Source organism: Homalodisca vitripennis, chromosome 7 (genome assembly GCF_021130785.1).
Source record: "Homalodisca vitripennis isolate AUS2020 chromosome 7, UT_GWSS_2.1, whole genome shotgun sequence".
Classification (NCBI taxonomy): Eukaryota; Metazoa; Arthropoda; class Insecta; order Hemiptera; family Cicadellidae; genus Homalodisca; species Homalodisca vitripennis.
This window is the reverse complement of record NC_060213.1, coordinates 60,244,158-60,259,285: the sequence shown is the minus strand read 5'-3', so window position 1 is coordinate 60,259,285 and position 15,128 is coordinate 60,244,158. Positions and strand designations below refer to the sequence as shown.

The window sequence follows — 15,128 nt, the reverse complement described above, 5'->3', positions numbered from 1 at the left end:
CGTTGAAATGTTATGCAATAAAGTGTCTAAGGGTATTTTTATATTAATTAGGCTAAGATATATTGTAACTACAAACATCCTCATTACTGTCTACTATGCCTACCTTCATGTGTTACATTAATATGTAACACATGAAGGTAGGCATAGTAGACAGAAGACCATAGCTGCTGCAGAAGACCTTATTAAGGACATCACAGATGAAAATAAAAAACTACAAACTGAAATAAAATCATTTAATCAAGAAACTTAACAACGAAAAGAAGCTTAGAGATGAAATGACTAATCAGGCTGAATCTGAAAAAACACAGTTTTTAGAGCAGATAAGGGAACTGCTGTCATGTAAATCGACCTTTAAAAGACCAAATCAATAAACTTGAGGAACAAGTTCGGTCTAAAAACATGTAGCACTGACTTACTTCAGGAACAAAATGATATTTTAATAAGAAGTACAAGATCTCTTGAACAAGAACTAGGAGAAAAAAAAACAGTTTGATTAACAAAATATCACAAAACTGTGACCAACTGACAGATAAGCTGTGTGTGAACAGGCTCGAACTGCAAGAGAACATCTCCAAGCTCTCTTAAAAGCCTGTAAACCCATCTCCAGCACTGTCAGCTCATCTATCAAAGAAATTGACAATTCAGAAAAAACCATACTGCCAGACAACCTAATGCTTGATTTGACAGAAAGAGCAAGCCAGACTTTCCACCACATGAATTTTTATGACCTGACCAGGAGAGCCAGCCAAACTCCTACAAAAAAACTGAATCATGACTTGACCAGAGAGAGCCAGCCAAACTCCTACGAAAAAACTGAATTGTGACTCGACCAGGAGAGCCAGCCAAACTCCTAGAAAAAAACTGAATCATGATTTGACTAGGATAGCCAGTTATACTACTATAAAAAAATTGAATCATGACCTGAGTAAAGAAAAATACAAAGTTTCCTCCAATGCAAAAAATATTTCTTCTAGGCGGGGTGTGAAAAAGAACATATTCAGTATTTCCCTCCAAGTCTCAAAGAAACAAGAAAGGTTGAAAAGAAAGAACATACTTTCTCTATTGGCTCATCAATGTTGTGTAAGTCAGACAAACAAAAAATACAACTCTCAAAAATACCCCCGATGTATGCAAAACTGAAGCCTAAAAATCAAAGTGTGGATGAGTTTTTTACAAAAAATATTGAATTCTACCTTCAAATTATAAATCAAAATCAAAAATTACACTAGAAACATTGCCTCACTAATTTCCCCCACTCCTGAGACACTGCCCCAGGCTTTCACCAGTTTTTTTGGGAACGTTGGAACAGGAAATACTTCAAGCAGTCCAGGGAACATCTAAGTCTTACCCACCCATACCCACACTATCTCCCCAGGAACCTGGAATGCAGATCCTTGTGCAGGCAGAAGTACACCAGCCCAATTCTTTTTTAGGCCAAAAAGAAACACTAAGTCCAGGAAAAATACAAAGTCCACATCTATGAGAATAAACATTTTTCATCAAAATATAGATAGAATGGGGGAACAAAATTGACATGCTAAATCACCTACTACACTCCAACAGTCCAGATTGTAGTTGTACTAACTGAACATGGCCTTAAACAGGACACAATTTTAAATGCTAAGCTAATGAACTACACACTTGTGACTGCCTACAGTAGGGAAAAATACATTAAAGGAGGTGTAGCCATATACAAACACTCTAGGTTTACCAAAGAAACCCATAGCCTGGATGTTGAAAATTACAGCCGAGAAATGGAGTGTGAAATATCTGCAATAAAAATAAAAACTCAGTAGGAAAACACATTTATGTGTCCTAGGTGTTTACAGACCGCCAAATGGATCTTTAGACACTTTCCATCATAGCTTGACAGAGGTATTGGACAAAATGGACGCCTGTCAGTATAACATCATTATTGCTGGAGACTTTAATATTGACTCCCTGAAAGACTCAAGAGAACAAAAAGAGGTAACGGAAACTCCTAGCATCATACAACATAACAAGAATGACTCTCCCACCAACACGCATAACAGCCAACTCTGTGACTTCAATAGACGCTATCTGTACAAACCTGAGACCAACAAAGTGACTGTAAATGTTTCACATACTGGACTATCAGACCACACAGGACAATTTTGTACCATAGAGCTACCTGAAAGGTGTTCAGTCAAATCGTTCACAAAACGCAGACATCTGAATAAAAGAAATCTTTCTGAATTAAAAAATCTCGTAGCTGCAGAAAACTGGGAAAATGTCTTAAACACTGACAATGTTGACGAAGCATATAATAACTTCAGTAATACCATTGTAAGAGCTTTGGACTGTACATGCCCATACAGAAAGTCGCAGATTACCCAGCGAACGGTCACATATAAAGATGGTCTACAATGAAGAAACAAAGGTCCTGAAAGATGAATTTCTTAAAGCCCAAGAAAATTATAGATTGACAGGAAACCAGGAAGACAAAGCTGAAGCTGCTAGGAAAAAGGAAAAAACCTATGACTTGAAGCTTAAACAACTTAGAAGTGAAGCAAGCACTGAACACATTGCACAGGCTATAGTAACAAGAGCAAAGCAATATGGGATGTCATAAACAGTGAACGGAAAGCAACACATGAAACCTTCAGAAGTAACTATGACATGCTTAAAAATTGGTGAACAGGAAGTGACAGATGCTACAAAAATTGCAAATAATATTAACTCCTTTTTTTCAAAAATTGCTGAAGAGACACTTAGGAACCAAGTGAGGCATAACTACTCGCAAGAGAACCTCACTGAAATTGCAACCCCTCTATCTATCCTTCATCCTGCAACAACTGAAGAAATACAGACAATTATAAATTCCATTAAACCAAAATCATCAGCAGGTATTGATGACATATCTTCAAAAATCATCAAAATCTGTGGAAGAACTCTTCTGACTCCAATTTTAGCTATCTGTAACAGGTCCCTTAACCAAGGCATCTTTCCCTCCAGACTTAAAATTGCTAAAATATATCCCAAACACAAACAAGGAAATAAAGATGAACCAGCCAACTATAGACCCATCTCTCTCCTACCTACTACTTCAAAAAATTATTGAGAAAATAGTTCTTGCCAGACTACTCACACACCTTCAACAAAATGGCCTCTTGACAGACAAGCAACATGGCTTTACAAAAGGGAAGTCAACAACAACTGCAATTGCTGATCTGGTAGAGTTCATAGTAGAGAACATAGAGTCCGGCAACACCATCTCCAGCGTATACTTAGACCTGAGTAAGGCATTTGATTGCCTTGGTCACGATCTCATTTTGGTTAAATTAAAAAGCCTAGGCATTATAAAAACAGCCCTAAAATGGTTCGAAAGCTACCTGAAAGGACGGACCCAAGTAGTAGAGGTGAAGAAAAATGAACATGGGCAAACAAGTACTGTGCGATCAGATCCGAATACCAACAAGAAGAGGCGTACCACAAGGATCAGTCTTAGGGGGCCAGTACTATTTATTTTATTTACAAATGACCTACCAAAGTACATGACACCATACAGTGAAACAATTATGTATGCTGATGACACTGTGCTCTTATTAGCCAGTAATAATAACGAACATTTGGAAATTGACACATACATATCTGTCAACATGGCACAACAATACTGCATGAGTAATGACCTTGTTTTTAATCAAAATAAAACTAAACAGATGTATTTTGGAAGAAATAGAAAGGACTCAACAGCACTCCCTGATCTTCAGAATGTAAACATGCTGAAACACCTAGGTGTAACACTTGATAGTGATTTATCATGGAAAAAATCATGTAGACAATCTGTGCAAAAAACTAAGCTCTGCCATATTTGCCATAAAAAGAACCTTCAGCAGTCAGTTCACCAGAAGCTTCAAAAATAGCATACCATGCCCTTTTCCAAAGCCACTTACAATATGGAATAGTTGTTTGGGGGGGAACTTCAAATGCCAACCTGCAGCGCCTACTGAAATTGCAAAAGAGGGCTCTCAGAATAATGACTGGTCAAGGCCCAAGAGAAAGTTGTAGAAATACATTCAAGGATTTGAAGATTCTTACAGTTATTTCCATTTACATATTGGAAACTGTTCTCTCTTTTGTGTTACTAGAGACCTAACAAGGCATAGAGATCTGCATGGACACAACACAAGACATGCAGGCAACTTCCACCTTCCGGCACACAGAACAGCCACCTATGCAAAAAAAACCATCTTATGCTGGAATCAAAGATATATAACACACTGCCTGAAGACTTGAAGACCAACAGCCCACAGAACCTGAAGAAGGAACTCCGGACCTGGCTCCAGGAAAGACCCTTCTACAGCATGGAAGAGTTCTTCAATTGGAGGGACAATGCATGAAGACCCAACTCATGAGGAAGAAGATATTTTTTGTCTTTAAACTTGACATGTATTCTAATCTTGATGATTATGAATAAAGAATTTCTGATTTCTGATTTTTATGGCATGTGGCGGTAGACAAAAAATATTGGAAGTAGTTCGTAAGTAAGGAAATAACATGATTTTTATATACAATATTTGACTTGAAATTTATATATTCAGTTTTCATGCTTTGGAGCACATCTATTCAACATATATATACATAGATAACCCAATTAACAAATCATCGTAAATTTGTAAATAATATTTTGCTTGTAGTTTGTATTTTTCTATATTTATGCATATGTGTCACGAGAGTCTGTTCAAGGACAACTGATCGGTGAGAACAATACGCAAATTACTGATTGCTAAAGTGTAAATATATGTTTTGTTTGGTTTTAAGTACACTTTGTCTTTATTTAACAGTATTGTTTCTTTTTTTTTAAACATGGAAAATATGCAGTCCACGGATCCAAGGAAAGGTCTTTTTTCAATATGGGCAATAACAGACAGTAAATATAATTAAAGTTTGTTTGATTAATGGTTCATATTTGTTTGATGATATTAGAAGTGTTTCCAATTTAGTTAACATTCCATACATATGACATGATTGCCCACTAAGTGGTTCAGAGTGAGGGGTGGATTTCCAACAACAGTGGAAGTTTTATTGACGCCGCGCCACGGCCACCGTAAGCCTTGCCAAAAATAGCCAAAAAACACTGATTTATGGGGGACAGAAATCAAGTAGTGCAAGTGGCCAACTCTTCAGCTCTGAAAAGAATCATTTATTCAGTGAAGTGTAGTGTAGGTGTAGTAAGTGTGTGTAACAGGTTTGAACTGTGTAGTTATTGCTGTTGAATTCCAGTCCTAACTCTGCAGCAGTCAGTAAGAGGTGACTGTGCTACAGTCGGGCAGCAGTTAAATCTAGCTTATTTTGTTAACTTCTAGTCGTACACCTGTTCTGAGGATGTCAGGGGTTTCTTGCACAATACCAGTTTTTTATGTAATGTAATAATGTCGCAGGGTGTCTAGTAACCGGGAATAGTCAGGGAATTTTCAATAATATGGAGAAAGTCATGAAAAAGTAGGGGAATTTCACGATAGGCGGGTAAAATTGTCCGGCTATTCTTGCTGGTGTCTACTGGTCACGGAAATCCCAGAAAAGTTGTGGATTTGAATGAGGATTCACAGAAATCGCGGATTATGACTCACAGAATATTAGACTTCTGTTTAAAATATCTGTTTTATGGTGTTGTGGTTATAACTAGTGTGATGTGTCACAGCCAAATCTCAAGTCTACAGAATCTTTTAAGAAAGAATCAGGTCCGAAAATAGCTCAACGGGATTTGACAATAGAACCTGCAGAGACTAGCTGCGTTATTAATTATTGACAGATCGTCAGTATATAAATTACCATTACAAAAACCTTTTTGTCGTATTTTGTGTTTGAAAATAGTAAATTGATTAATTAGTAAATTATTAATGAATAGTCTGACTTTTTCAAAATAGTATTTTGCTTGTAATGACTATTAGATTTACGTTCATAGATCGCCGTGAGTCTGTTGTGTAAGTTCCGGGACAAAAGCTGATCGGCATTGCGTAAAATTACTGATTGCGAAAACATGATTTTGTTGTACTTCATAGTATGTTGAGCATATTTGCGGACTGCAGTTATACCAATTACTTAAACATGTTATCGTACTTTGTGTATAAAAAAGCGTAGGTAAATTACTAAATTAACAAATTGGAATTTTTTTGTCACTAATATTCTTCTTTCAGTTTGTATTTTCTTGATTTTTTCAGGGAAAATTGTCTTGATTTGTCCAATAATTGTTCTTTGGTCAAGTGAAATAGGCAGTGTGCCCCTTACTAATTACAAGGTTGAAATGAAACCAGTGCATCTCTAAAACTGTTTATTCCAGCAAAAAACTTACAGTCGGTAGTATTTAGTGTGTGATTGTAGCTTTCCAATGATCTGTGTCATTTTATATTTAATTTATAAATATTATGACAAACTGTAATTTGTTTATACTGGTGTATTTTAACACCTGATTGCAAGTAGTTATAGTGCCAATTCATTAATTAAATTATGATAAATTCTTTCTCATGATTTTAAGAATATGTGGCTCAAACAGTTGTAATACCCAAATTAAGCAAGTTTCAATTCTTTAAACTTCAAAGTTGTATGTTTATATTTACATTTCAGTAGTATCTCACAATAAAACTTGTGATTGCCAAACCAAATTTACCTCGACGAACCTAATGAAATGGTCCATGTTTATCAATTTACATTAAAAATGGAGTGTCATATAATATAGTTACTGTCAAAAAATCTTATTTACCACCTTTACATACATTTTTGGGGAGTCGTAAAAATGTTTGATGCACCATAAGTCTCATCCACCCCCTCTGTAATGTTTTAGATTTAGATGAAGAGATTAATTTCAGCTTATGTTTATATTACCAAAGCTGGATATTGTCAGTGTATAAAAGATATTTACCCTATTATACATATATGTATGTATAATTGGGTTTTTAGTTTGTTGATTTATTTTATCAACACCTTTGAGACATTATGCATTGAATCATCCTATTTAAAATGTCTGAGTTGCCCCCCCCCCCCCCCACCATTATATGGAGGAGAGGTTATTTTTAAATCCATTAAAAAAATTCTTTGATAATGTGTATGTTTATTAATTATACAAAGGAGACTAAAAACATTCTCTAACTGTTCAAAAATTATGTGTGTGGGTATTACAAATAATAATTTGACATTTAAGAATGAAAAAAGCAAATGTTAATTAGATATGAAGTGAGAATAAAAGTGTTATGTTGGCAGCACTATGGCGAGGCACTGATACGCAACTGTGTGTACCTGTTATCGGACATGCGTAACGAGGGCATCATAATGACCATGAGGCTGCTAGAGCTGTGTCTGCGTGCGAACCCAAGTCGGAGCATCATGCTGCTGGAACCTATCCTGCCACAGGCTTTCCAGTCAGTATCAGTATTATAGCATAGTCAAGTATTGGAGATATGGGGTGTCATGCCCCATTAGTACATCTTGTCAAATTACTACACTCTGTAAGCTAATGTTATTATTTTACGTATTGTATTATAATAACATGTATTTCATTGAAATACATCTAGTGTATATACCTTAACCCTTTAAGTCTCAAGCACCCTTTGATTGAGGGGTGGTGGTGCGCTAAGCATAATGGCAGGTCACCTCTCTGTGTCAAGCACACTTTTGGTGTTTATGGAGTGTTCAGACAAATAATTCACAACTTAGAAAAAAGGATATTGATATATATTTCTTTTATTAGGTAGGGAGAAAAGTTGGCTGTAACTTTTAATATTTATTTGAATGATAAAACATGTTAAAATCTGTAAAAAAACAAAAGATTTGTAAACTGTTGTACAAAAAATTTTAAATTTTTGATCTGAATTTGTTTGCATTCTGTTGTATTGTTCCTTATGTAAAGTAACATAATACTTATTTGGATGAAAATGTTTTAAATTATTTTGTGTGTTAATGAAGAAAAATTGTAATTTTTTTATATAAATACATTTGTTTGCAACTTTTGCTTAGTTCCCTATGTAAGAAGAACATGTGTAACTTACCAAGTTACAAAAAAGTAAGTATCTGTAATACTGAGTATGGCTTTTCATATATATTAGTGCAAAATATTGAAATCTCCACTCGCATAAAATGTGTCCCATATTTGGCAAGTAACTTTCACCAGCTGTAAAATACTCAAATCAAGATAGATAATCTATGTTTATTTTACTTATTATGTACAAAATGAGGCTAATTACAATGCTATATCTCCACGTTTATTAACAGAATGATAAGTATTCGAAAAGCCAATCTAGTCGATTCTCAGCACTTCTCGGAAATACCCACGAGCCAATCACATCTCAGCTGCATTCTGACAATGGAGTGAGTGTATATCACTTTAACCCTCTCCCGCTCGCATTGTTTCCAGGCGCTCACGGTGCTTCTAACCTCAATTAATTCGCTCTGCCGGTCGCGCTTGGTAAAAATACACGGCGCCTCAACTTACACACGTTCTGTCATTGTAATTAACTATAATTATATATATTAATTATTTTACTATATATTGGTTCAATGAAGTGACTGTGCGAGACCAGGGTAGGGGCACACGGACAGCTGGGCGCCGGTGGCGCGGGATTGTTTGTTGCGCAGTTACTTGGTGAAGGTCATTGTCTGGCTCGCCGTCACTGCCACTGTGATCACTCCGAACTACATTCTCAATGCCACCAACCATTTCACAAGGCTCTGGTACATCACTACACTCACTTGAATCGTCGCAATCACTACTAATAACGAGATCAAATTTCACTGTCACGAAGTGTACGACTCCAACCCGCCATTGTTTCCGCACAACTAATACAAATAGCAAAATAATGGAATAAATCTACTGTAAAAGTAAAGTGAATGGTCTCCTGATAGCAAAAAACTCGTAGTAATACAACATGTTGCTACTCGAGAGCAGCACTTATCGGCTCTAGTAGATAAAGCAGTGTGTGCCGATCTGTGCCGTTTAAGCTGCAGTGGCTATGTGGTGGGCGTGCCGATTCATGCCTTGCGAGCGGGAGAGGGTTAAAAGAGTTGAGCAGACCAAATAAAAAGTATCCAATTTTTATTGCAAAAAATAATAGTTGAATTAACATTAACCCTTTCCGCTCGTAAGTCGGACATCGTCCGACATTGCTATTTTGCCGTCCGCTCATATGTCGGACGCCATCCGACATTGCAGTGACGTCAGCTTTTCTTTATTTTTAGGCGCCTACGATGTTTCCGATTGGTGCTGCGATCGCACGGCATTCTCAGGAACTAATAAATGACAGCTGAACTACGATTGGTCGGCTGCTGAATTTATTTTTGCTTTGTCATTGTAGTCACGTTTCCTAACCAATTTTCAGACGCGTTCGCATTAGTGACTCGATATGTCGTTACCAAGTACCTCTTTTCTTTCTGATTCAGAAGTTATTGCTGAATTACTTAATTAAGGCAAGGATAATCAAATAAACATACAAAAGCCAACAGTTATCTGTCAGTATAACAAATATATGGGTGGCTTGGACCAAGCAGACCACTATATTGCTTCCTACAAATTTCCCCGTAAATCTTGGCGGTAGACAAAAATATTGGAGGTAGTTCGTAAGTAAGGAAATAACATGATTTTTATATACAATATTTGACTTGAAATTTATATATTCAGTTTTCATGCTTTGGAGCACATCTATTCAACATATATATACATAGATAACCCAATTAACAAATTATCGTAAATTTGTAAATAATATTTTGCTTGTAGTTTGTATTTTCTATATTTATGCATATGTGTCACGAGAGTCTGTTCAAGGACAACTGATCGGTGAGAACAATACGCAAATTACTGATTGCTAAAGTGTAAATATATGTTTTGTTTGGTTTTAAGTACACTTTGTCTTTATTTAACAATATTGTTTCTTTTTTTTAAACATGGAAAATATGCAGTCCACGGATCCAAGGAAAAGGTCTTTTTTCAATATGGGCAATAACAGACAGTAAATATAATTAAAGTTGTTTGATTAATGGTTCATATTTGTTTGATGATATTAGAAGTGTTTCCAATTTAGTTAACATTCCATACATATGACATGATTGCCCACTAAGTGGTTCAGAGTGAGGGGTGGATTTCCAACAACAGTGGAAGTTTTATTGACGCCGCGCCACGGCCACCGTAAGCCTTGCCAAAAATAGCCAAAAACACTGATTTATGGGGACAGAAATCAAGTAGTGCAAGTGGCCAACTCTTCAGCTCTGAAAAGAATCATTTATTTAGTGAAGCGTAGTGTAGGTGTAGTAAGTGTGTGTAACAGGTTTGAACTGTGTAGTTATTCCTGTTGAATTCCAGTCCTAACTCTGCAGCAGTCAGTAATAATCTTGGGGGTGACAGTGCTACAGTCGGGCAGCAGTTAAATCTAGCTTATTTTGTTAACTTCTAGTCGTACACCTGCTCTGAGGATGCCAGGGGTTCTTGCACAATACCAGTTTTTGATGTAATGTAATAATGTCGCAGGGTGTCTAGTAACCGGGAATAGTCAGGGAATTTTCAATAATATGGAGAAAGTCATGGAAAAGTAGGGGAATTTCACGATAGGCGGGGAAAATTGTCCGGCTATTCTTGCTGGTGTCTACTGGTCACGGAAATACCAGAAAAGTTGTGGATTTGAATGAGGATTCACAGAAATCGCTCAAAAATCGCGGATTATGACTGTCACAGAATATTAGACTTCTGTTTAAAATATCTGTTTTATGGTGTTGTGGTTATAACTAGTGTGATGTGTCAAAGCCAAATCTCAAGTCTACAGAATCTTCAAGAAAGAATCAGGTCCGAAAATAGCTCAACGGGATTTGACAATAGAACCTGCAGAGACTAGCTGCGTTATTAATTATTGACAGATCGTCAGTATATAAATTACCATTACAAAAACCTTTTTGTCGTATTTTGTGTTTGAAAATAGTAAATTGATTAATTAGTAAATTATTAATGAATAGTCTGACTTTTCAAAATAGTATTTTGCTTGTAATGACTATTAGATTTACGTTCATAGATCGCCGTGAGTCTGTTGTGTAAGTTCCGGGACAAAAGCTGATCGGCATTGCGTAAATTACTGATTGCGAAAACATGATTTTGTTGTACTTCATAGTATGTTGAGCATATTTGCGGACTGCAGTATACCAATCACTTAAACATGTTATCGTACTTTGTGTATAAAAAAGCGTAGGTAAATTACTAAATTAACAAATTGGAATTTTTTTGTCAATAATATTCTTCTTTCAGTTTGTATTTTCTTGATTTTTTCAGGGAAAATTGTCTTGATTTGTCCAATAATTGTTCTTTGGTCATGTGAAATAGGCAGTGTGCCCCTTACTAATTACAAGGTTGAAATGAAACCAGTGCATCTCTAAAACTGTTTATTCCAGCAAAAACTTACAGTCGGTAGTATTTAGTGTGTGATTGTAGCTTTCCAATGATCTGTGTCATTTTATATTTAATTTATAAATATTATGACAAACTGTAATTTGTTTATACTGGTGTATTTTAACAGCTGATTGCAAGTAGTATAGTGCCAATTCATTAATTAAATTATGATAAATTCTTTCTCATGATTTTAAGAATATGTGGCTCAAACAGTTGTAATACACAAATTAAGCAAGTTCAATTCTTTAACTTCAAAGTTGTATGTTTATATTTACATTTTCAGTAGTATCTCACAATAAACTTGTGATTGCCAAACCAAATTTTACCTCACGAACCTAATGAAATGGTCCATGTTTATCAATTTACATTAAAAATGGAGTGTCATATAATATAGTTACTGTCAAAAATCTTATTTACCACCTTTACATACATTTTTGGGGAGTCGTAAAAATGTTTGATGCACCATAAGTCTCATCCACCCCCTCTGTAATGTTTTAGATTTAGATGAAGAGATTAATTTCAGCTTATGTTTATATTACCAAAGCTGGATATTGTCAGTGTATAAAAGATATTTACCCTATTATACATATATGTATGTATAATTGGGTTTTTAGTTTGTTGATTTTATTTTATCAACATCTTTGAGACATTATGCATTGAATCATCCTATTTAAAATGTCTGAGTTGCCCCCCCCCCCCCACCATTTAGGGAGGAGAGGTTATTTTTAAATCCATTAAAAAAATTCTTTGATAATGTGTATGTTATTAATTATACAAAGGAGACTAAAACATTCTCTAACTGTTCAAAATTATGTGTGTGGGTATTACAAATAATAATTTGACATTTAAGAATGAAAAAGCAAATGTTAATTAGATATGAAGTGAGAATAAAGTGTTATGTTGGCAGCACTATGGCGAGGCACTGATACGCAACTGTGTGTACCTGTTATCGGACATGCGTAACGAGGGCATCATAATGACCATGAGGCTGCTAGAGCTGTGTCTGCGTGCGAACCCAAGTCGGAGCATCATGCTGCTGGAACCTATCCTGCCACAGGCTTTCCAGTCAGTATCAGTATTATAGCATAGTCAAGTATTGGAGATATGGGGTGTCATGCCCCATTAGTACATCTAGTCAAATACTACACTCTGTAAGCTAATGTTATTATTTTACGTATTGTATTATAATAACATGTATTTCATTGAAATACATCTAGTGTATATACCTTAACCCTTTAAGTCTCAAGCACCCTTTGATTGAGGGGTGGTGGTGCGCTAAGCATTAATGGCAGGTCACCTCTCTGTGTCAAGCACACTTTTGGTGTTTATGTAGTGTTCAGACAAATAATTCACAACTTAGAAAAAAGGATATTGATATATATTTCTTTTATTAGGTAGGGAGAAAAGTTGGCTGTAACTTTTAATATTTATTTGAATGATAAAACATGTTAAAATCTGTAAATAAACAAAAGATTTTTAAACTGTTGTACAAAAAATTTTAAATTTTTGATCTGAATTTGTATGCATCTGTTGTATTGTTCCTTATGTAAAGTAACATAATACTTATTTGGATGAAAATGTTTTAAATTATTTTGTGTGTTAATGAAGAAAAATTGTAATTTTTTATATAAATACATTTGTTTGCAACTTTTGCTTAGTTCCCTATGTAAGAAGAACATGTGTAACTTACCAAGTTACAAAAAAGTAAGTATCTGTAATACTGAGTATGGCTTTTCATATATATTAGTGCAAAATATTGGAAATCTCCACTCGCATAAAATGTGTCCCATATTTGGCAAGTAACTTTCACCAGCTGTAAAATACTCAAATCAAGATAGATAATCTATGTTTATTTTACTTATTATGTACAAAATGAGGCTAATTACAATGCTATATCTCCACGTTTATTAACAGAATGATAAGTATTCGAAAAGCCAATCTAGTCGATTCTCAGCACTTCTCGGAAATACCCACGAGCCAATCACATCTCAGCTGCATTCTGACAATGGAGTGAGTGTTATATGTCACTATCACTTTAAGTAAATTCACTTTAACCCTCTCCCGCTCGCATTGTTTCCAGGCGCTCACGGTGCTTCTAACCTCAATTAATTCGCTCTGCCGGTCGCGCTCAGTAAAAATACACGGCGCCTCAACTTACACACGTTCTGTCATTGTAATTAACTATAATTATATATATTAATTATTTTACTATGTATTGGTTCAATGAAGTTGACTGTGCGAGACCAGGGTAGGAGGCACACGGACAACTGGGCGCCGGTGGCGCGGGATTGTTTGTTGCGCAGTTACTTGGTGAAGGTCATTGTCTGGCTCGCCGTCACTGCCACTGTGATCACTCCGAAACTACATTCTCAATGCCACCAACCATTTCACAAGGCTCTGGTACATCACTACACTCACTTGAATCGTCGCAATCACTACTAATAACGAGATCAATTTCACTGTCACGAAGTGTACGACTCCAACCCGCCATTGTTTCCGCACAACTAATACAAATAGCAAAATAATGGAATAAATCTACTGTAAAAGTAAAGTGAATGGTCTCCTGATAGCAAAAAACTCGTAGTAATACAACATGTTGCTACTCGAGAGCAGCACTTATCGGCTCTAGTAGATAAAGCAGTGCGTGCCGATCTGTGCCGTTTAAGCTGCAGTGGCTATGTGGTGGCCGTGCCGATTCATGCCTTGCGAGCGGGAGAGGGTTAAAAGAGTTGAGCAGACCAAATAAAAAGTATCCAATTTTTATTGCAAAAAATAATAGTTGAATTAACATTAAAGCATACAACTGTAGCAGAAACTTCTGATCTGATAATAATTAATTGTAGTAACCTAAATACATTACATTTTTTTTCTATCATCCTTCAACCTCCTGGAGGAAGGAGAGGAGATTGAAGATTTAAACACCAATACCAATAACTTACCAGGTGCCACAGTGCTCTAAGCAAGATGAGACAGTATAAATAAATGTTCTAAATTTGTCATTTTTTGCCTTTTTGAAATGTATTCAGAGTGATTTATCCAACAACACCCCCTTTGTCTGTAGGTCTGTGTACCAGGGCGAGGAGTACCCCATGGTGATGGCCATGTACCTGTCAATCATAGCCAGGGTGCTGCTCATCTCTCGGGAAACATTTGGTCGGGTCAGTATCTATCGTTTGGTCTTTGTGCCACCATCGGTATCTCAAAAACAATAAAATTTACTAATGGTGGAAAGTCCTAATGGGGAATCTCATCTTCTTTTTAGTGACAACCAAATCTAGAATTTCAAAATTTGGCCACCGTATAGCGCCAAACTTTGAAATTTCTTATGATGAACACTATATTTTCTGACAATCTAGGATCTAAAACAATTTTTTTAACGTTTTTTGAAATACCAATGGTAGCTTAGATAAAACACTCTACATAGACAATTAAATCTATTTTTCTTTTTATAAAAAATGTTGGTCATTATATATATTTTAGAACTAAATGATAGAGATGTTTGTTAATAAAATTTGCTGATAGAGTCAAATTTGATACTCAAGATGGAAAATAATGTTTTTAATCTTTTATTCTTTACTAAAATCTGCAAACTGCTGAAGTAATGAAATATCTCAGCAAATAACTTAAGTATGTCAAGACCAGTGCTTAATTTCTAAAATTTTAGGTGTGGGAACTCTTAAAGCGGGAAGCTCAGACCGGTGGGTATGGAATACACCCCAGGAAGGAGGGGGGGCCCTCACCCAGGAAAACT

At 35.8% G+C, this 15,128-nt stretch overlaps 1 protein-coding gene across 1 annotated transcript in view; it reads left to right on the top strand.

Annotated features, from left to right (window-relative positions):
- LOC124366732 (importin-11-like) overlaps positions 1-15,128 on the top strand; it is a 77,790-nt gene that overhangs the window by 49,443 nt on the left and 13,219 nt on the right. Inside the window, exons 16-18 of the mRNA XM_046823333.1 lie at positions 7,219-7,394; positions 12,260-12,442; positions 14,439-14,535. Coding sequence (XP_046679289.1) covers positions 7,219-7,394; positions 12,260-12,442; positions 14,439-14,535 — 456 coding nt within the window. The remainder of the gene's footprint in view (positions 1-7,218; positions 7,395-12,259; positions 12,443-14,438; positions 14,536-15,128) is intronic.